The sequence below is a fragment of the Salmo salar genome, chromosome 19 (genome assembly GCF_965601325.2).
Source record: "Salmo salar chromosome 19, fSalSal1, whole genome shotgun sequence".
NCBI lineage: Eukaryota > Metazoa > Chordata > Actinopteri > Salmoniformes > Salmonidae > Salmo > Salmo salar.
The window spans coordinates 24090133-24112391 of NC_138309.1; the positions used below are offsets into that span (position 1 = coordinate 24090133).

The window sequence follows — 22259 nt, forward strand, 5'->3', positions numbered from 1 at the left end:
GATGGATTGCTGCAGTGACGGTTGTCCATCTGGAAGTTTCTCCCATCTCCATAAAGGGACTAGAGCTCTGTCAGAGTGACCTTTGGGTTCTTGGTCACCTCCCTGCCAAGGCTCATCTCCCCCGATTGCTCAGTTTGGCCGGGCAGCCAGCTCTAGGAAGAGACTTGGTGGTTCCAATTTGTTGGTGGTTCCATTCTTCCATTTAAAAATGATGGAGGCCATCGTGTTCTTGGGGACCTTTAATACTGCAGAAATGTTTTGGTACCCTTCCCCAGATCTGTCCCTCGACATAATCCTGTCTCGGAGCTCTACGGACAATTCCTTCGACCTCATAGCTTGGTTTTTGCTCGGACATGCACTGTCAACTGTGGGACCTTACATAGGCAGGTGTGTGCCTTTCCAAATCATGTCCAATCAATTGAATTTACCACAGGTGGATTGCAATCAAGTTGTAGAAACATCTCAAGGATGATCAATGGAAACAGGGGCACCTACGCTCAATTTCGTGTCTCATAGGGAAGGGACTGAATACTTACGTAAATAAGGTGTGCGGAAGACATTTCAGTTGAAGGCATTCAGTTGTACAACTGACTAGGTATCTCCCTTTCCCTATTTTCGTTTTTTTATTTTTAATACATTTGCAAACATTTCTATCAACCTGTTTTCGCTTTGTCATTATGGGGTATTGTGTAGATTGATGAAGATTTTTTATTTATTTAATCCATTTTAGAATAAGGCTGTTACATAATAAAAATGTAGAAGTCAAGGGGTCTGAAACTGATTGTTTCAAGCAAAACTACCAAGACTATTTGTGATGGTGAACCTGAACAATCTAAATAAAATCTAATGTAAGCCCTGATCCAGTAAAACACAATTGCAAACAGCACATTTGATAAAAATTAACTCGCAAAATTACATTGGTTATCACTCAACTAATAAAGTCAAATATTGCGCAAGTCATTTTACAATCTTTTGAAAGCAGAAAATCACACGCAGGCATGCCAGATCAGGAATAGGCCTACCTCTCATTTGTCAGTGAGCGAAGATACGCGCAGCGCACAATTTGTCTAGGCTACTGATATTGCCTGGGGTTGATCGGCATGCAAAATGACTTGTAGATCAATGACTGTCAACATAATTACATGCTTAGTCCGACACTGAAGGAGACTTGTCAGACTGCATAGTTGTCACAAAAGATGAGGTATTTTCAGAAGATAGAAAGAAAGCAATTTGAGTAATTGAGTAAAACATTTTAGTGAACCAGCGATTCGTAACATTTGAATGGATTTTCTGACCGAATCATGCTACATTTGGATCGGTTTGGGGTCCCGCAGACCAATGCACTCATATCTTAAACATTTAAACTCTCAACCGATATATATTGGTGAATTGTTACATAGGGATCTAAATAGTCTGCTTACCAAATGGAACCCTATGCCCTAAGATGCGAGTCACAGCACTACACAGCTCATGAACCGGGATCATACTAGACACAAGTCTCACACACAGACCCAAGGCCTATTCTCATTTTGTCCCTTTTGTTTTAAATACACCAAACAGAGACTTCAACAAGGTCCTCCAAGGCTATTAGCATTGCAGAGGGCCCTTAGCTGGTGTTACCTTAGCATCCTTGGCCCATAATGCAGGCAGGCCAGGCCATATGCTAGCTGTGTTCTGGACTTTCTCTTCAAACAGGCTAATGCTCCGTATCCAGCAGCCAACCGACTGGACAGGGCAGTGACCACCGCTCTCCAAAGCTCTTTGGCAGCCATTTCGTATTTTAAAAAACACCAAAGCAAGGTATATGCTATTTATGAAAGGCTTAAACACGTGGAGGTGGTTCGAACCTCTTCAAATGACTGGACAGTCCACTACACTTTGGCAGTAATTTAGAAAAATATTTGAAAAGACAAAGCTAATATTGAACAAAAGAACCAAAGCAGGGTACTACAGTATGTGAAGGGCTTAAACATATTACACTTAGTGGTGGTTCCAACTTCTTCTTCAAACTACTCACATTTCTCGAGTGCGTCCATAGCAGCTCCCATCTCCGCCTGTTGGATACTGGATTAAAAAGAAGAAGAAGAAATAAATAAACAAAAGAAAAAGACGGAAAGACGGACAAGAAAGAAAAGGTATTTAGCATATTCAAAACATCCCTTTCAAATGCTGTAGTCTGAGAGCATGCCAATGACAGAGGATTATATAAAAATGTTTTTCCCCAAAGCCTCCCAGGTAGCTAGCACCATGCATACATCTCACAGAGGTAGCTAAGCCTTTGGGCCAGGCGCTCTCTCAGCATGTACACTGTTTACCGTATTGCTCTCTGTAAATATTATATTATGTGATCATAGGCAAGTGGCAGGGGGGGTAACGGGGCTTACGTTTAGTAAATATAAAACAGTAAGCTGGGTAGAGATACTATGGAGGAGACAAAGTTATCGCCAGCTTAGAGGCAGAGAGTTCTCTTTCAAGAGGGCCATGAGAGGGATTTTCAATGCAGAGGGGTGAGAGATGTTTGATGGATTTTGTATTATTCTTAAGCTGAGTAGAATGGTTTTATCTCCTCTCTGAAAGGGTCTTCCTTCACGCAGCGATTCACATTTTCTTTACCCGACGGTTCTTTATAAAAGCCTCCCCATCCTTTCCCCCCGTCCCTCTGAAGAGAAACATCACAGGTAGAACCAAACAAAACCCTAGCTAGCCCTGGAGAAAATCTGTCTCAAATGGCACCCTATTCCCTTCATAGTGCATTACATTTGACCAGAAGGGAACAGGGTGTCTATTGTGCCGCAACCTAAGACACACTGTGTGCGGACTCTCTTCTTGTCACAGAGCATTTCCCCAGCCATCCCAGCTAGCCCTAGCTCTAGTCCAGGGCGTTAGTGAAGGCAGGCTCAGCGTTAGCAAACCGCATTAATGTCCTGGACCAGAGCTAAGCTAGCTCTGGAGAGAGACTCACTGTGTGCGGTCTCTCGCTCTCACAGGGCATTTCCCATCCTCCAAATGATGTTTCTATAATACCATTTATGTCAATTCAATAATGAATCGATTCATTTTCATTCCGCATAAAGTCCCTCCCAATAGAACAGCCACAGAGCTTAATTGCTATAATAAACACCATCAATAAAACATGGCCATTATTTCTAGAGCCCATTAGCCGTGCATTGAGCAGAGCGGTGCACACTGAAGACTGCATCCTGGATGCCACTCTATTCCCTATGTAGTGCACTACTTTTGACCAAGAACCAATGGGCCTCTGGTCAAAAAGTAGTGCACTATATAGGGACTAAGGTGCCATTTGGGACACATACTAACTCGGCCTAATGGGTGGGTCTACGTACCTTGGGCCCTTGCCACAGCCTATTCTCTCTCCTTTGAAGTACACAGCCACAGTGTAGGTTCGCGCGTGAGACGGCCCCACTGTCTGCAGGGTCCTGCAGCAAACGAATGAAAAGAAAAGTGGGATGAGCGATGGAGGAGAGGAAAAAAGGAGCAAGAGAGAAATAATGACAGACATGAGAAAGCTCAAGGACACTTGAAGTTGGTATCGTCCTTCTGGAAAAGAACAAGAAAACAAACATTTTCATTTGGAGCTAATATAATTCATCTCCAGAGAGAGATGAAAAAGAGAGAGAGGAAAATACAGGAGAATACTTTGATTCGTCTGGGCGTGGTTTGACAGTGTACAGAAGCCATCTGAGGGACAGTTAAACAATAAAAAGGCCCCCCATCATCTCTGGACGGTTAAAATATGTGTGTTCTTCTGCTACAAAGAAAAACATACAATAAAGAAGTAAAAGAATGATAATGCTCTCTGACAGTCCCCACCAGGCTTTGGTGTTATGTAGAAATACATGAGCAACCAGGAAACTCAGGGAGAAAGTCATAAAAAAGGATATCACATTCATATCATCTGAAACATTTAAAAATACATTTGACATCATTTTTAGTTAGATATCAGCAGGGAGAAGGGAGTACAAGTAAACAACACTTGTAGATGTCTAAAATGTTAACATTAGCATAAACCTGAGGGACAGTTAAACAATAAAAAGGCCCCCCATCATCTCTGGACGGTAAAAATATGTGTTTTCTTCTGCTACAAAGAAAAAAATACAATAAAGAAGTAAAATAATGATAATGCTCTCTGACAGTCCCCACCAGGCTTTGGTGTTATGTAGAAATACATAAGCAACCAGCAAACTCAGGGAGAAAGTAATAGAAAACGATATCACATTCATATCATCTGAAACATTTAAAAATACATTTGACATCACCATTTTTACTTAGATATCAGCAGGGAGAAGGGAGTACAAGTAAACAACACTTGTAGATGTCTAAAATGTTAACATTAGCATAAACCACACACCGACACCCTAAATTATTAACAAACAATTTACTTATTTCAGGGGTGCTATTCATTTTTAATGCAATGTGGTCACTTACGGCATTTCATCAATAATTCAATCATATTTCTCACTTACAAATGAAGAAGCCTGTGGCATGTTCCGAACAAATACCAACGGTTCTTCAGCCCTGCTGAATTCTGAAACAAACCTCAACAGGGAAAACTGTCACTTGGAATTAGAATCTCTCTGAAAGCGGCAGAAACCAGAGAAATAGGGATATGAGGAAGCATTAGTCAGCTGTCACTTCCAAGCAGGTCACACATTCAGTACAGTACAGACATAATATGTATGTTTGTATTGATTTTATGGTCCTTTAGTAGTGGTGTCCTTGCAGCAATTCGACCATGAAGGCCTGACTCACGCAGTCTCCTCTGAAGAGTTGATGTTGAGATGTGTCTGTTACTTGAACTCTGTGAAGTATTTATTTGGGCTGCAATCTGAGGTGCAGTTAATTCTAATGAACTTATACTCTGCAGTAGAGGTAACTCTGGGTCTTCCTTTCTTGTGGCGGTCCATGGTCGGATTCGCGTTGAAGGAATAAGTGTTACATCGAGGCCTGTACTCTGGAGCGGGATCGATTTGGAGGTGGAGGGTCCATGGTCTGGGGCGGTGTGTCACAGCATCATCGGACTGAGCTTGTTGTCATTGCAGGCAATCTCAACACTCTGCGTTACAGGGAAGACATCCTCCTCCCTCCTGTGGTACCCTTTCTGCAGGCTCATCCTGACATGACAATGCCACCAGCCATACTGCTCGTTCTGTGAATGATTTCCTGCAAGACAGGAATGTCAGTGTTCTGCCATGGCCAGCGAAGAGCCCGGATCTCAATCCCATTGAGCACAACTGGGACCTGTTGGATCGGAGGGTGAGGGCTAGGGCCATTCCCCCCAGAAATGTCCGGGAACTTGCAGGTGCCTTGGTGGAAGAGTCGGGTAACATCTCACAGCAAGAACTGGCAAATCTGGTGCAGTCCATGAGGAGGAGATGCACTGCAGTACTTAATGCAGCTGGTGGCCACACCAGATACTGACTGTTACTTTTGATTTTGACTCCCACTTTGTTTAGGGACACATTATTCCATTTCTGTTAGTCACATGTCTGTGGAACTTGTTCAGTTTATGTCTCAGTTGTTGAATCTTGTTATATTCATAGAAATATTTAAATATTGTTAAGTTTGCTGAAAATAAACACAGTTGACAGTGAGAGGAGTTTATATCCATACTATGACGTTGGAATAATACTGTGAAAATCAGAAAATTATGATAATACCCTATTACAGTAAGCGCTGGTTGAAAAGAGCACCTGAAATTTCAGTCTGTTTTGGGGGGATGGAGTTTTGGCATGTCTGGGTGGGTCTGGGGCATGCCACCATGCGAGCACATTTTTTGAGGGGCCCCCTCACGCCTTCAGATAGCATTATGAACACATCATAAGGCATGGAAAAATGTTTAGAATTACAGTAAATTAGCTTTAAAAAATATTTTTTTTCTCACATGCTCATGGCAAAATGTGTAGAATAATACTCATCACTATAACCCTTCATTCAGTCTTAGAATGGGACTTTCCCTTGTTGCATGTATGTCTATCTCAATGTAGCATGACATTTGCCATAAAACTGCACGTCTCCCTCTGCCCCATGGCAAAATGTGTAGAACTGCAATAAGTTTACCGCCCCCGGGATGAAAATATCCAACCACCAAGTTGCGTCCCAAATGGCACCCTATTCCCTATATAATGCTCTACCTTTGACCAGGGAACATACGGGCTCTGGTCAAAAGTAGTGCACTATATAGGGAATAGGGTGCCATTTCAGACACATCCCAAAGCCTGCTATCAGTTGCTCCCCATGAAATATTCAGACCTTAATTCAAATCAAATCTCTCAAGTTATTTTAACAAGAAAGTGAAGTATACACTGTGGTGAATTCCAAACTGGCTGGTCCTGTAACCCACACACGCGCAGTTGTCAGTTATCAGGGAGACATTTAGCCTAGTTCATTTCGCCTTGGAACTTGGGAAGCTGTCCGTCAAATGACACTTGCCCCTTGACCTTTTGTCAAATAAGAGGTTTCTTTGGAAGTGGTGCTTTTTATCCCAACAACAAAGACCTTTACACAACACAGCACATCCATTCACTATGTTCTTGTTAGGGGAGCCTGTCAAGGTTGCCTGTGTGTGGTTAATGTGGGGGTCGGGCAGGAGAACAAGTTGTATGGAGGGAGCAGTAGCTTACTTGTAGAGGGGTATGTCGGGCTCCTTGCCCTCCGTGCGCAGGGTCAGGCAGCACTGTTGGAGCTGGGATTTAGGATCGTTCCAATCCTGGTTTAGGATAAACTCCTGCAACACACACACACGCTTTACACATCACAAATACTGTAGAGTAACAATTACAAACTCTACCTCTATTCATCTCCCTTTCCCCTGCTTTCATTGCTTCCCTAACTCTTTCCTGCATTCCACCTCTTATCCTACTCTCACTTTTTGTTCTTGTCTGGCGCTCTCTGCCTCTCCACTCTCTCCATCTCCCTGACTTTTCTCTCTCTGCAGTGGGCACAAATCACAGGCTACTTAAGACAAAAGCGTCTCCAGCCTGCTCCTAGCAGAGACAGAAATACAGAGCTCTCTCTCAGGGTCTGTCTGGGAGTCTCCCAGGTGTGCAGGCCTGATACATTCTCCAATCCAAAGGGACTTCTAAAAGCACTTCCATTAACTGGAAAGCAGCCCTGTTATAAAAAGAGGGACACTTTGAATCTATAACTGTCTGTTCCTATTAATTTTCTACAAAGATGGGTTCTGCATGCCTTGTAGCCAATGCTCTCTTGCTCCCTCTTTGGTGTTCCCTCTCCCTCTCTGGGGGGCATCCCTACCCCTCCTTCCTGCCTTCAGCAATAAGAGATTTGTACTGGCTGTTTTGATACCAAAACACATGCACATAAATTGCACAAATACATACACATGTACATACACACAGGTGTACACACGCGTAAAGCCTACAAGGACATAATGGTTCCATATATGTCCTTTTACTTTCTTCCAGAAGATTCTACAAAGCAATAATAGCTTCTTAGAAACCAGAGCCCTATGTCCCAAATTGCTCCCTATTCCCTACATAGTGCATTACTTTAGGGAATGGGGCCAGGACAAGCACCCACCACATTATTATATAGGGAATAGGGTGCCCTTTGGGACAAAGTCTGAAAGGCTATGTGAAGAGATGTGTTGGTCTTTTTCACAACTTTCTGTTGGAAGTGGAAATGAGGAGCTCTCTCTCTCTGTAGTCGCCTATGTACACACACACACACGGTTCAGCTCCTCCATGGCCACCCACACTCCCAGGAGACCCACACAGACAGCAATTAGTACACCATTGTAGGCTGAGCCACCACCTTCACACAGTGTGCAGGATGTGTGTGAGTGTGTGAAGGAGGTAGCCGTAGTGTGTGTGTGTGTGTGTGTGTGTGTGTGTGGAAGCAGTAGTCTATCTCGACCATTCTAAATAGAAGAAGCATGTCCACCAACCTATTCATCCTGCTGACAGAATGTCTTCTCTAAAGGGAGGAAGGGAGGGAGAGGAGAAGAGGGAGGAGGAGGGTGGCAGGTCCACCAACCTATTCATCTTACAGAGACTCAATTCCCTAAATCTCACCAATTTACTGATACGTCACACTTCCTGCCATCTAATACGAGAGGAGGCTTAACTGAGGTCTTTCTGAATGAACACCACACCCACCACCTGAAACACTTGGGAAACAACAGCACCTTAGAAGAGAACAGTGCTGGCAACACCAGTGGTGGTAGGGGATCAATATCTAAACAGTCAGAAACCACCCAATAACAGTAGCTAGCATAGACCCAACCGCAACCGGCACCCATTAAAGATGACTACAATAGGACTGTACAGCCATGCTAAGACCGTTGAGGAGTCAAGCACCACTTGAGTGCCGCTCGTCAATGCTAGTGCTATTAGTTTAGCCATTAGCTTCCGCCGCCTCCCCTCTCTACCGGTGGTACATAGAGAAGAGAAGAGTGGTCATTGATTGGTGAGTGAGTGGCCTCTCTCGCGGTCGTGGGGATGCTGGCTGTCGATGGGATCAGAGGAGAGTGAGTGAGACCTCACCTTCAGACATGCACGCGCACGCGCACACGCACGCGCACACGCACGCGCACACTCACTCACTCACTCACTCACTCACTCACTCACTCACTCACTCACCTTCAGTCGAGGGAAGAAGCAGACGTTCATGAAGGTGTGAACGTACTCCAGATCCTTATCGATGTAGAGCGCCGCGATGAAAGCTGCCGATGACAGAAGAGAAGAGAGGAAAGAACAATGAACGAGGGATGAAAGAGAGGAGAGGCTACATAATGGAAGGGATGAAAGGGAGAGTCGATGTTTAAGAAGTAACGTCATACAAATATAAAATCTGCTTTGTGGTTAAGAACAACATTAACACGAGAGGAGAGGGGGAGGTTATGGAATGGGGTTTATATATATCGACTGAACGGAACCGGATAGACCATGATGGCTGGCTGTTGCCTATCTGGGCCCATATATACAAAGCGTTTCCGAGTAGCAGTGCTGATCTAAACCCACCTCTTTAAGGAATACCTGGGATAGGATTAAGTAATCCTCCTAACCCCCCCACCCCTCCGCCAAAAAGATATAGATGTACTATTGTAAAGTGGTTGTTCCACTGGATATCATAAGGTGAATGCACCAATTTGTAAGTCGCTCTGGATAAGAGCGTCTGCTAAATTACGTAAATGTAAATCTAGAATCCTTTAAAAATATATATATTATAAATCATAATGAATAAGGTTATATGGACAGATCCTAGATTGGCACTCCTACTCCGAGATGCTTTGTTGATATTGGCCCTGGACTCAATAATAAAGGCTCCATACAAGTTGCATAGACATCAAAAGGAAATGGAACATAATAACACACTAAATATAAAAATAAATATGATCTTCCACCATAGTTAATGGAACCGTGCTAGAAAAGACCATTTGAAAAGAGAATATTTCAGCCAGAGCAGTAAAGTTAGCAGTACCATAGTATAAAAAAGGGTAATATAACCTAGTCTGTCTACTGTCAGACTGTATGTACAATACATTTTACATTTACATTTTAGTCATTTAGCAGACGCTCTTATCCAGAGCGACTTACAGTAGTGAATGCATACATTTTTTTCTCCGTACTGGCCCCCGTGGGAATCGAACCCACACCATGCTCTACCAACTGAGCCACCCGGGTTATAACAGCCTCTAGCTCTTAAATGTTTTCAAACTAATCTTTTTTAACAATTCAGTTTTCCCATCAATAAAATAAATGACCTGTATTATGAATATAAGTGATACATTCTTATGCTGTTTTTGATGCAAATTTTTATGACGTAAATTCTGCATTTCTTCAGATTTTCTGTAAACTGAGCAAAATGAAAAAAGTCAAAGTCTAGTGCAGAAGGCCCTTGTTCAGGTTGTCTAAACCATTTTTGGGTCTCCTCCCAGTCCCTTCAGACTACACATCAGTCACCCCCCTTGTTCAGGTTGTCTAAACCATTTTTGGGTCTCCTCCCAGTCCCTTCAGACTACACATCAGTCACCCCCCTTGTTCAGGTTGTCTAAACCATTTTTGGGTCTCCTCCCAGTCCCTTCAGACTACACATCAGTCACCCCCCTTGTTCAGGTTGTCTAAACCATTTTTGGGTTTCCACCCAGTCTCTTCAGACTACACACACCTGTCACATGTCACCACATTCTACTACACAGTGTTTTATTCTCACCTTACACACAAGAGAAGGCAGGCTGGAGTCAGTGAAGAGAGGAGGTAATAAGTAATATTTCAGTTGCCGTGTAGAGAGAGAGGCTGTGTCCCAAATTGCACATTGTTCCCTATATGGTGCACTAGTTTTGACCAGGGCCCCCGTGGGAATCGAACCCACAACCCTGGCGTTGCAAGTGCTATAATCTACCAACTGAGCTACACTGCAGTGTTTTCATTACACAGGTGCACCTTGTGCGGGGGACAAAAAAAAGGCCACTCAAATGTGCAGCAGTCACACAACAATGCCACAGACGTCTCACGTTTTGAGGGAGCATGCAAATGGCATGCTGACTGCAGGAATATCCACCAAAGCTTTTGCTAGAGAATTAAGCCGCCTTCAACATCGTTTTAGAGAATTTGGCAGTACATCACCACCGCAGACCACGTGTAATCACGCTAGACCTATACCTCCACATCCGGCTTCTTCAGCTGCGGGATTGTCTGAGACCAGTCAACTGGACAGCTGATGAAACTGTGGGTAAGAACAACCTAAGCATTTCGGCACAAACTGTCAGAAACGGTCTCAGGGAAGCTCATCTGTGTGCTCATCTTCCTCACCAGGGTCTTGACCGGACTGCAGTTCAGCGTGATGGCCACTGGCATGGTGGAGAAGTGTGCTATTCACGGATTAATCCTGGTTTCAACTGTACCGGGCAGATGGCAGAGGTGTGTATGGCGGTGTGGGAGAGCGGATTGCTGATGTCAACCTCGTGAACAGAGTGCCCCAATGGTGACGGTCGGGTTATGGTATGGCCAGACAAAAGCTACGGACAACAAACACAATTGCATTTTGAAAGCAGAGATACCGTGATGAGATCCTGAGGCCCATTGTCGTGCCATTCATCAGCAGCCATCACCTCATGTTTCAGCATGATAATGCACAGCCCCCATGAATTTACTTCAATTGACTCATTGCCTTATATGAACTGTAACTCAGTAAAATCTTTGAAATCGTTGCATGTTGCGTTTATATTTTTGTTCAGTCCAGCTAAATAGCATGACTGTTCATATGCTCAAGAGCAGTACTCAATTCCTCCCAAACCCCTCAACCCAGCTGTCATCATCTCTGCTCTAGCCTTTGAATAATATTTGAGGATGCAAATAATCTTGTGTGTGCGTGCGTGTGTGTGCGTGTGTGTGTGTGTGTGTGTGTGTGTGTGTGTGTGTGTGTGTGTGTGTGTGTGTGTGTGTGTGTGTGTGTGTGTGTGTGTGTGTGTGTGTGTGTGTGTGTGTGTGTGTGTGTGTGGCACCAAGTACAAAGTTCTCCCTATATAATGTTGCCTTTGATGGATTTAAGACGCTCTCTCTGAGTGTTTCATGTTCACATCGTGTGTGTGTGTGTGTGTACGGTGCATGTCATCCTCTTGTGTCTTGGCCTTTGAAGAGCATCCAGTATGGTACACCTCGTCATGCTGTTGCCAATTGAGCCCGCCTAATACCCCCCAACCCCTTAATGCTCAGGCCTGGTCTCAGGATTTGTCTCAAATGGCGACCTGCTAGCTACATAGTGCACTACCTTTGATCAGATGCATATGAGCCCTGGTCAAAAGTAGTGCACTATGTAGGGAATACGGTGCCATTTGGGACACAGTCTCAGCCTTGATGTCTGAAGACTGGAAGGCCAAGTGAGTGGAGGGAGGTCTGTAACATGCCTTTTCACTAGCCATGACACAGAGCCCTCAGACTCATTCATCAACCCTCCGGTCACCAAGCAAGCAGCAAAGGGCTCAGAAGCCAAAGGACAAGGCCAGGTCCATGTACTCCCACAGGACAATTAAACATCTCTTACTGGCCTTTGATGAAGGAAAGAGAAGATGCAAAACGCCAATAGTTCAGGGTTTAAAGACGTCAAGGAGAGATGAGAGGTCATGTAGCCTACGTACAAAAACATGCAAACGGCAATATGTCAAACCTCAAGGAGAGAGCATTGTCCGCAAAGGGATACCACAGAATTACATATACATTGCATTCGGAAAGTATTCAGACCTCTTTTCCACATTTTGATAAGATATAGCCTTATTCTAAAATTGATTAAATAAATATAAATCCTCATAAATCAACACACAATACCCCATAATGACAAAGCAAAGAAAAAAACCCCGAATAAACTAAATATATAAAAAAGTATTAAGACACTTTGCTATGTAACTCGAAATTGAGCTCAAGTGCATCGTGTTTCCATTGATCATCCTTGAAATGTTTCTAAAACTAGATTGGAGTCCATCTGTGGTAAATTAAATTGATTGAACATTATTTGGAAAGGCACACACCTGTCTATATAAGGTCCCAGAGTGAACAGTGCATGTCAGCGCAAAAACCAAGCCATGATGTCTAAATAATTATCCGTAGAGCTCCGAGACAGGATTGTGTCAAGGGACAGATCTGGGGAAGGGTACCAAAACATGACTGCAGTATTGAAGGTCCCCAAGAACACAGTGGGCTCCATCATTCTTAAATGGAAGAACTTTGGAACCACCAAGACACTTGCTAGAGCTGGCTGCCCGATCAAACTGAGCAATCGGGGAGAAGGGCCTTGGTCAAGGAGGCGACAAAAAACCTGACGGTCACTCTGACAGAACTTCAGAGTTCCTCTGTGGAGATGGGAGAAATGTCCAGAAGGACAACAATCTCTGCAGCACTCCACCAATCAGGCATTTATGGTAGAGTGGCCAGACGGAAGCCACTCCTCAGTAAAAGGCACATGACAGCCCGCTTGGAGTTTGCCAAAAGTCACCTAAAGACTTTCAGACCATGAGAAACAAGATTCTCTGGTCTGATGAAACCAAGACAACTCTTTGGCCGGAATGCCTAGCATCACGTCTGGTGGAAATCTGGCATCATCCTTACGGTGAAGCATGGTGGTGGGAGCATCATGCTGTGGGGAAGTTTTTCAGCAGCAGGGACTGGGAGACTAGTCAGGATCAAGGAACGGAGCAAAGTACAGAGAGATCCTTGATGAAGACCTACTCCAGAGCTCTCAGGACCTCAGACTGGGGCAAAGGTTCACCTTCCAACAGGACAACAACCCAAAGCACACAGCCAAGACAATGCAGGAGTGGCTTCGGGAAAAGTCTCTGAATGTCCTTGAGTGGCCCAGCCTGAGCCCGGACTTGAACCCAATCGAACATCTCTGGTGAAACCTGAAAATATCTGTGCAGCAATGCTCCCCATTCAACCTGACAGAGCTTGAGAGGATCTGCAGAGAAGAATGGGAGAAACCCCCCAAATACTGGTGGGCCAAGGCTTTAATCACAACCAAAGGTGCTTCAACAAAGTACTGAGTAAAGGGTCTGAATACTTATGTAAATATACATTTGACATAATTTCTAAAAACCTGTATTTGCTTTGTCGTTATGGGGTATTGTGTGTAGATTTGTTGTTTAAAAAAAATTAATTTTAGAATAAGGCTGTAATGTAACAAAATGTGGAAAAAGTGAAGGAGTCTGAATACTTTCCGAATGCACTGTATAATCCATTAATTAAAGGATATCTATGCCTTGTTCGTACAGTAAATGAAAAATGACATGTATGTTTAATGTTTAATAAGGACAGACGTTCCGCTAGCGGAACGCCGCACCAATATCCAATGGTAGAGCGTGGACCTCAAAAATGCTATAACTTCAATTTCTCAAACATATGACTATTTTACACCATTTTAAAGACAAGACTCTCGTTAATCTAACCACATTGTCCGATTTCAAAAAGGCTTTACAGCGAAAGCAAAACATTAGATTATGTCAGGAGAGTACCCTGCCAAAAATAATCACACAGCCATTTTCAAAGCAAGCATATATGTCACAAAAACCAAAACCACAGCTAAATGCAGCACTAACCTTTGATGATCTTCATCAGATGACACTCCTAGGACATTATGTTATACAATACATGCATGTTTTGTTCAATCAAGTTCATATTTATATTAAAAAACTGCTTTTTACATTAGCATGTGATGTTCAGCACTAGCATACCCACCGCAAACTTCCGGTGAATTTACTAAGTTACTCATGATAAACGTTCACAAAAAACATAACAATTCTTTTAAGAATTATAGATACAGAACTCCTTTATGCAATCGCGGTGTCAGATTTTAAAATAGCTTTACGGCGAAAGCACATTTTGCAATATTCTGAGTAGATAGCTCGGCCATCACAGGCTAGCTAATTTGACACCCACCAAGTTTGGTGCTCACTAAACTCAGAATTACTATAAGAAAAATTGGATTACCTTTGCTGTTCTTCGTCAGAATGCACTCGCAGGACTTCTACTTCAACAACAAATGTTGTTTTGGTTCCAAATAATCCATATTTATATTCAAACAGCTCCGTTTTGTTCGTGCATTGAGGTCACTATCCGAAGGGTGACGCGCGAGCGCATTTCGTGACAAAAAATGTCAAAATATTCCATTACCGTACTTCGAAGCATGTCAAACGCTGTTTAATAAAATCAATTTTTATGCAATTTTTCTCGTAAAATAGCGATAATATTCCAACCGGGCGACGTTGTATTCATTCAAAGGCTGAAAGAAAAAAATGGAGTAGTCTCGTGGACACGCATCTCTAGTGTCACTGTTCCCAGGCTGACCACTCACAAAATCTCCTGCTGTTTTTCATCCAGAGACTGCAGACACCCCATTACACTTTCTGGCGCCTTCTGAGAGCCAATGAAAGCCTTAGAAAATGTCAGGTTACAGCACAGATGCTGTATTTTCGATAGAGATGCTACAGAAGGACAATAAATTGTCAGACAGGGCACTTCCTGTATGGAATCTTCTCAGGTTTTGGCCTGCCATTTGAGTTCTGTTATACTCACAGGCACCATTCAAACAGTTTTAGAAACTTTAGAGTGTTTTCTATCCAAATCTACTAATTATATGCATTTTCTAGTTTCTGGGCAGGAGTAGTAACCAGATTAAATCGGGTACGTTTTTTATCCTGCCGTGAAAATACTGCCCCCTATCCCAAACAGGTTAAAAATCTCAGAGAGAAAGGAGAGAAGGAGAGTCCTCGGACATACATGCAGTACACACAAAATGGCAATCAATACGTTTTTAACAGAGAAGTCAGAAGAGAGAGCTTATAAATACAGTACACATGAAATGACAATGATTGTGGTCCTCTGTAGCTCAGTAGGCAGGGCATGGCACTTGCAACGCCAGGATAGTGGGTTAGATTCCTGGGACCACCCATACGTAAAATGTATGCATGCATGACTAAGTCGCTTTTGTTAAAGTGTCTGCTAAATGGCATATATTATATACAGTTGCAGTCAAATATATTGTCACCTTTGCACTTTTCTTAAATACTTCCCAATTTTTCAAAAATAAGCTACAATTGAAACAAACTTTGGGTCTCCACACCACGTCACAGGATTGCAGAACACCTTTAATTTTTGTAAACTTCAGTTTACAATTTTAAGTTAGAAAATAAAGGTTATGGGTCTTCCAGCAGGACAATGACCCCGAACACACATCAAAAAGCACCCAGGAATGGTTCAAGAAGTAACGCTGGACTATTCTCAATTGTTGATCAAAGAGTCCAGATCTGAACCACATCCAAAACCTATGCCGAGATCTGAAAACAGTTTGCTGCTGAAGAGTGGGCCAATCGTCCAGTAGAAAGGTGCAGCAAGCTCATTGAAACTACAAGAAGCATTTGTCCACAGTTATCTTGGCCAAAGGCTGTGCAACGAAGTACTAGCTCCGGGGTGCCAATAATTTTGTCCCTGTCATTTGTCTTTATTAAAAATATATATATATTGTTAACCTTTAAGTTTATAGAAAATTGTTCTGCAATGTTGAAAATCAAATAACATCTGGAGATCAAACGTTTTTTTTCAATTTCTACTTATTTTAGAAAAAAAAGGGAATTATTTCAGAAAAGTACAAGGGTGCCAATATATTTGGTGGCAAATGTATATTCAAAAGGGCTGTGAACTGTATACGTACATTCCAGCAGGTCAGCAAGGGTCTTGGTCCGGAGGGCCACTGGCCGTTTAGTTTTGTCGTTAGTGATTGCGAACTCCTGCATGCCCAGCTCCTCTGCAACTTTGGCCTGGGTACGGTTGTTGACCAAGGAGCTACGCAACAGCTGTGGAACACACACACATGCAGAAATCAAATTTAGATCAAACACAGACATATCCAAGTCCCAGATGCACTTTTGCACATATTCTCCCCCCCCTCCCCAATTTTTTTTTTTAAACATATGGACTAACACATACTGACTCAAAGTTCTCCAGATGAAGATATGTCAAAACAAGACAAGTGCATTTCCTGCTCTAAAAGAGACAGCTGAAAACATGATAAATATAAATATAGCAGAGGGGAAAAGAAAGTAGAGATGAGTTAAGAAAAAGGCTGTGGGACGTCTTAGCTAACTCAGTCTCAACGACACACAGTCACATATAAAAAGCTACACATGTTGAATGAGCACTAATCTACTTGTAATCCATTTGAGTCGGAGTCTGTTTCTACTCTTGGGCAGGCCGGGACCATCACATCCTCAGTAGAGCTCGCCGTCACTTAGCTATGCTTCACTGCAGAGCTTTTATCCCATTGATGTCACATCTACTCTCTTCCACTAACAAATATCTAACTGGAGATCTGATTTTACTTAGCAGCTTTTAGTTAAGACTTCTCTATGACAAATTGGTTCCAGAACTAACACTATATGTCCTTTCTTTCTGACTGTAGAGAATGGAAGGAAAAGGAACCAAAAAATAAAGTGGCTTTTCAATATTGATTGAAAATATGGAAAATTCATGAATGGAATGTTCCCGAGGTTAACTTTATATAAGAGGCACACATAAACACCCCTAACATCACACACACTGTTACAGCACCATAAATATGGAGAAAGTCCATCTCTCTCCATCTGTACTATACTGCCATCACAGGGGAGAGAGAGCCTCCTATCAACAAAGGACCTGCTATTAAAGACAAAGCCACTTTCCCATACAACAAATGGCTACCAAACTCTCTCATGCTCTCTCCCCCTGACACACTTTTTTCAGCACACAAAGACAAGGGAAGAAAGAGGGAGGGATACAAAGAGGACAGAGAGTGAAAGAGAGGTGCACTAGTAAGTGCAGTGGGGGAGTAAAGGACGCAGTGAATAACACGGATGGGCCAGAGAAAACAAAGATACGTACACACTGCTGCTCATAGATGTTCATGGTAGAGGGAGGAACCGACGGGGAGACAAAGATGGAAGGAGAGCGATGGAGAGCACAGAGAGAGAAAGAGGAGTGCAAGATGAGGAGGAAGAAGAGATGGAGAGACATTTGGGGTTCGCTTGGAAGTCCTTACTGTTAAGTGTCCTTCGTGGTGGTCGGGGAAATGGATGAAGAGGTACTCTGTAGCCACCAGCTGCATGATGGAGTCTCCAAGGAACTCCATCCTCTGGTTGTGACCCCTGGAAGACAGGGGGAGAAGGGGTAGAGAGGGGTGAGGGAGGGAGGAGAGAAAGGTAGAGAGAAGCGGAGGCCGGAAGAGATGGGTAAAGAGGGGTGAGGGAGAGGAAAGACGGGTTTATTCAGGTACACAGCATTTTGGCTTCAACTCAAAATGCGGCTTCAACTTTCAGTCAAACCCATGGAGGCTTTACATCTGTATGTTAAAGCTGCAATATGTAACTTTTTGGGTGACCTGACAAAATTCACATAGAAATGTGAGTTACAGATCTGTCAATCTCATTGAAAGCAAGTCTAATAAGTGATAGATCTGTTCTATGTGCACCATTTCTATGCTTCCCGGTTTTAAGTTCGTTTTTGCATCTTTTAATTTCGGTTTTGTACACCAGCGTCAAACAACAGAACATACAACATTTTGGGTTATGGAATAGATATTTCACAGTGGTTTAGACGGTACAATGATTCTCTACACTTGTTTTCTCACATCAACTGAAATTAGGTGAACTATTAGAATTTTAGCAACTAGGAAATGGCAGATGGATTCTGCATAGTGCATCTTTAAGAGTTGCGTGCTGAATGAGATGCCCTAAACCACAAATGTGCACACACGCACAAAGTCTATACTGTTAATGCTAAATAGAATTGCAAGCTAAATGATTGGATAAATGATACAGCTGAACATAGGTGAGTTTCAATTGATTGCGTTGCATTAACTAGGACAAGCAGACATGCACAGCACGTGCGCAAACACAGGCGTGCACAAAAACACCCCTTCCAACATTAAACCCCCACCCCTACTGATATCTATGGATGTGTTTGATCATCTTCAGTGAGTGACCGAGATTCATACTTTCTATAAAGTAGTACCGTGCTGGACAGGAGGGTGCACTTTACTGTAACTGCAGTGTGGTAGGAGATGGAGGGGAGGCACTGCGAAGCAATGCTCTTTAATTAAACAGAATTATAGATCAGTGTTGCAGATGTAGGTTGATGTTGTGCCAAGGAGCCAGGGCGGGTAGCACAGACCACAGTGAGAAGAGTGGATCCAAGGGGGAGATTTACATAGACATGGGTTGCATGCCAAATGGCACCTTATTCCCTAGTTAGTGCACTAGTTTTGACCAGGGCCCATATGGCACTAGTTAAAAATAGTGCACTGAATAGGGCATTATTTGGGAAGCAGCCAGAGATGTGAGGATCAGCAGGTGAGAGCAGGAGAGTACATTTAGAGATGAGGGGAGAGGAGTGAAGTAAGGGGGGAGAGAGGGGAGAGCATCACATCAAAGGTCAGAGATTATTGTCCCCTTTCTGTGGCGTCGGCTGGCGCGTTTTATGTTATGCGGCATATCTGAACTGGAAATTCTTCTGGAATGTGCTTCATTAGGATGGTGAGAGCAAGAGCGCATGAGAGAGAGAGAGAGAGAGAGAGCGAGCGAGAAAGCGAGAAACGAGTGCTGCAGCATACTGTACCTCAAGATGTGTGTGTTAGATGTGAGTGAGCACGTGTTTGTGAGAAAGAAAGAAAATGGGCGAGAGAGAAAAAAAAGAGAGAAGGCGCGTGAGAGAGGGTCGGGGAAGAAGAAAAGCATTTCAGTGTGAAAGGCACAAAGAGCCATCCCTTATTCCCACCAACAGGAGTCACAATGCAGTGGTAGTAGTGGGTAGGTTAAGGGAGGGGAAAGCAAGGGGGAAATTAAAGTAAAGTGTGAATCCCAGGTCTTTATTCCGCCCTGACTTTCAACTAAAACACCTTTAACAGCTTCAGGAGCACCACGTTTCAGGGACGACTGCTCCATTTTGTAGCGCCTGTGTGAATGTATGACTGTGTGCTTGTGTGTAAGTGGCTTTTCTGCGACTTGGGAGTTCTATATTTTAGGGGAATAGTGTTCCCCACAGCAGGGGTCCTGATCCGACCAGGGAGGCTACACAGTACATTCGGAAAATATTTAGAACCCTTCCCTTTTTCCACATTTTGTTACGTTACAGCCTTATTCTAAAATTGATTAAATAAAATGTTTTTCCTCATCAATCTACACACAATACCCCCTAATGACAAAGCATAAACAGACATTTTTGAAATGTATAAAAAATAAATTCCTTATTTAGTTAAGTATTCAGACCCTTTGCTATGAGACTGGAAATTGAGCTCAGGTGCATCCTGCTTCCATTGATCATCGTTGAGATGTTTATACAACTCGATTGGAGTCCACTTGTGGTAAATTAAATTGATTGGACATGATTTGGAAAGGCACACACCTGTGTATGTAAGGTCCCACAGTGGACAATCCATGTCAGAGCAAAATTGTCCGTAGAGGTGAGAGACAGGATTGTGTCGAGGCACAGATCTGGGGAAGGGTACCAAAAAAATTCTGCAACATTGAAGGTCCCCAAGAACACAGTGGCCTCCATCATCCTTCAATGGAAGAAGTTTGGAACCTCCAAGACTCTTCCTAGAGCTGGCTGCCCGGCCAAACTGAGCAATCGGGGAAAAAGGATCCTTGTCAGGGAGGTGACCAAGAACCCAATGATCACTCTGACAGAGCTACAGAGTTCCTCTGTGGAGATGGGAGAACCCTTCCAGAAGGACAACAATCTCTGCACCAATGCACTAATAGTGTGGCCAGACAGAAGCCACTCCTCAGTAAAAAAGGGACATGACAGCCCGCTTGGAGTTTGACAAAAGGCACCTAAAGACTCTCAGACCATGAGAAACAAGATTCTCTGGTCTGATGAAACCAAGATTAAACTCTTTGACCTGAATGTCAAGCGTCACGTCTGGAGGAACCCTGGCACCATCCCTAAGGTGAAGCATGGTGGTGGCAGCATCAGGCTGTGGGGATAATTTTCAGCAGCAGAAACTGGGAGACAAGTCAGGATCGAGAGAAAGATGAATGGAGCCAAGTACAGAGAGATCCATGATGAAAACATGCTCCAGAGCGCTCAGGACCTCAGACTGGGGCGAAAGTTCACCTTCCAACAGGACAACGACCCTAAGCACACAGCCAAGACAACGCAGGAGTGGTTTTGGGACAAGTCTCTGAATGTCCTTGAGTGACCCAGCCAGAGCCCGGACGTGAACCCAATCGAACATCCTGGAGATACCTGAAAATAGCTGTGCAGCAACAATCCCCATACAACCTGCCAGAGCTTGAGAGGATCTGCAGAGAAGAATGGGAGAAACTCCCCAAACACAGGTGTGCCAAGCTTGTAGTGTCATACCCAAGAGGACTCGAGGCTGTATTCGCTGCCCAAGGTGCTTCAACAAAGTACTGAGTAAAGGGTCTGAATACTTATGTAAATGTAGTATTTCATTTTTTTTTTTTTTTATATATTTGCCAGAAAAAATCTAAACCCGTTTTTGTTTTGTCATTATGGGGTATTGTGTGTAGATTGACGGGAAAAAAAATGTTTTCCATCAATTTTAGAATAAGGCTGTAAAATGTAACAAAATGTGGAAAAAGTCAAGGGGTATGAATACTTTCCAAATGCACTGTGTATAACTTGAGCGGAGTGAAGCGGGAGGAGAGTAGTGATGCGGCCTCTAGTGGTTTGGGATCATTGATCCTGGCAACCATTGAGTGACCTAATCATTAGAGGCCTATGAGAAAAAGGGTTGCATCCCAAATGGCACCCTAATCCCCTTTATATTGCACTACTTTCTGGTCAAAGGTATGACACTCCATATGGAATAGTGTCCCATTTGGGAGGCAGCCGAGGGGATTTAGTGGGTAGAGTCTGAGCTTGTCTCCGGTCTCTGGGATCTCTAAAAAGGGTGAACTCACAGCTTCACGTCCTCCAAGAGGTCAGCCTCTATCCATCTACTTCCACCACCATGACGTTACTGTGTCGGTGTGCGTGCCCGTCTCCTCTATCAACTGTACTTTCCTATTGTACAACCTTCATTCCAGTTTCCAGTGTAATGAGATCAGTCTTAAGGTTGCCCTACATCGGAGGTGTCAGATTCACATTGCTACCGACCTCTTGTTCTCAATGGACACAATTCACACTATCTGAAGCTAGATTTGATTCAATTTCTAACTCAGTTCTATCAGCATCACATTTTAATCAATGATGAAGAATTGTGGGCGGTCTAATTATTTTATCATGAAAGGCTGGAAATGTTATATTATCTCCCCTCAGAGTCAAATCAGACGCACTGACAGCATTACAACGCTGCAGAATTTAGATGAGCTGGAGTCGGATGTAGGATCGGATATTGAGCTCAATATCGACGTTGCTGATGAAGAGTCATCTGTTTCTGATGTTGACTGAGCCTCCGATGCCTGAGCCTCACCACAGAAAAACCAGAACTGGGCCAACCTACGGTGATCCCAACTGCCATGGTGAGACAGAATTCTGGAATGAATGGCACGATTTGGGTAGAAAAGACTGACGAGAGCGAAACAAGGGGGACTTCACAAAGAGAGCAGGCCTTACACCTCAAGTAAAGAGACATTTCCAGAGCACTGGACATATTTCTTTGTTTATGTGCTGTCATGACTCTCCTGGGGGTGGGTCAAAGGCCTCAAATCAGCTTGGTATATAGCTGACAACTACCAGAGCCTCTTACCCACCGCCGAAAGAGGGGAAGGGGGGGTGGGTTTGGGCTGGTTT

General features: G+C 43.5%; 1 protein-coding gene across 3 annotated transcripts in view; it reads right to left on the bottom strand.

Annotated features, from left to right (window-relative positions):
• Positions 1 to 22259, bottom strand: part of drosha (drosha ribonuclease III) — a 151397-nt gene that overhangs the window by 20140 nt on the left and 108998 nt on the right. For all 3 annotated transcript variants that reach the window (XM_014157586.3, XM_082965660.1, XM_082965661.1), the window contains exons 26-31: positions 17542 to 17647; positions 16180 to 16321; positions 8622 to 8704; positions 6642 to 6745; positions 3345 to 3437; positions 2018 to 2064 (exon numbers count right to left, since the gene is read on the bottom strand). In XM_014157586.3, coding sequence (XP_014013061.3) covers positions 2018 to 2064; positions 3345 to 3437; positions 6642 to 6745; positions 8622 to 8704; positions 16180 to 16321; positions 17542 to 17647 — 575 coding nt within the window. The remainder of the gene's footprint in view (positions 1 to 2017; positions 2065 to 3344; positions 3438 to 6641; positions 6746 to 8621; positions 8705 to 16179; positions 16322 to 17541; positions 17648 to 22259) is intronic.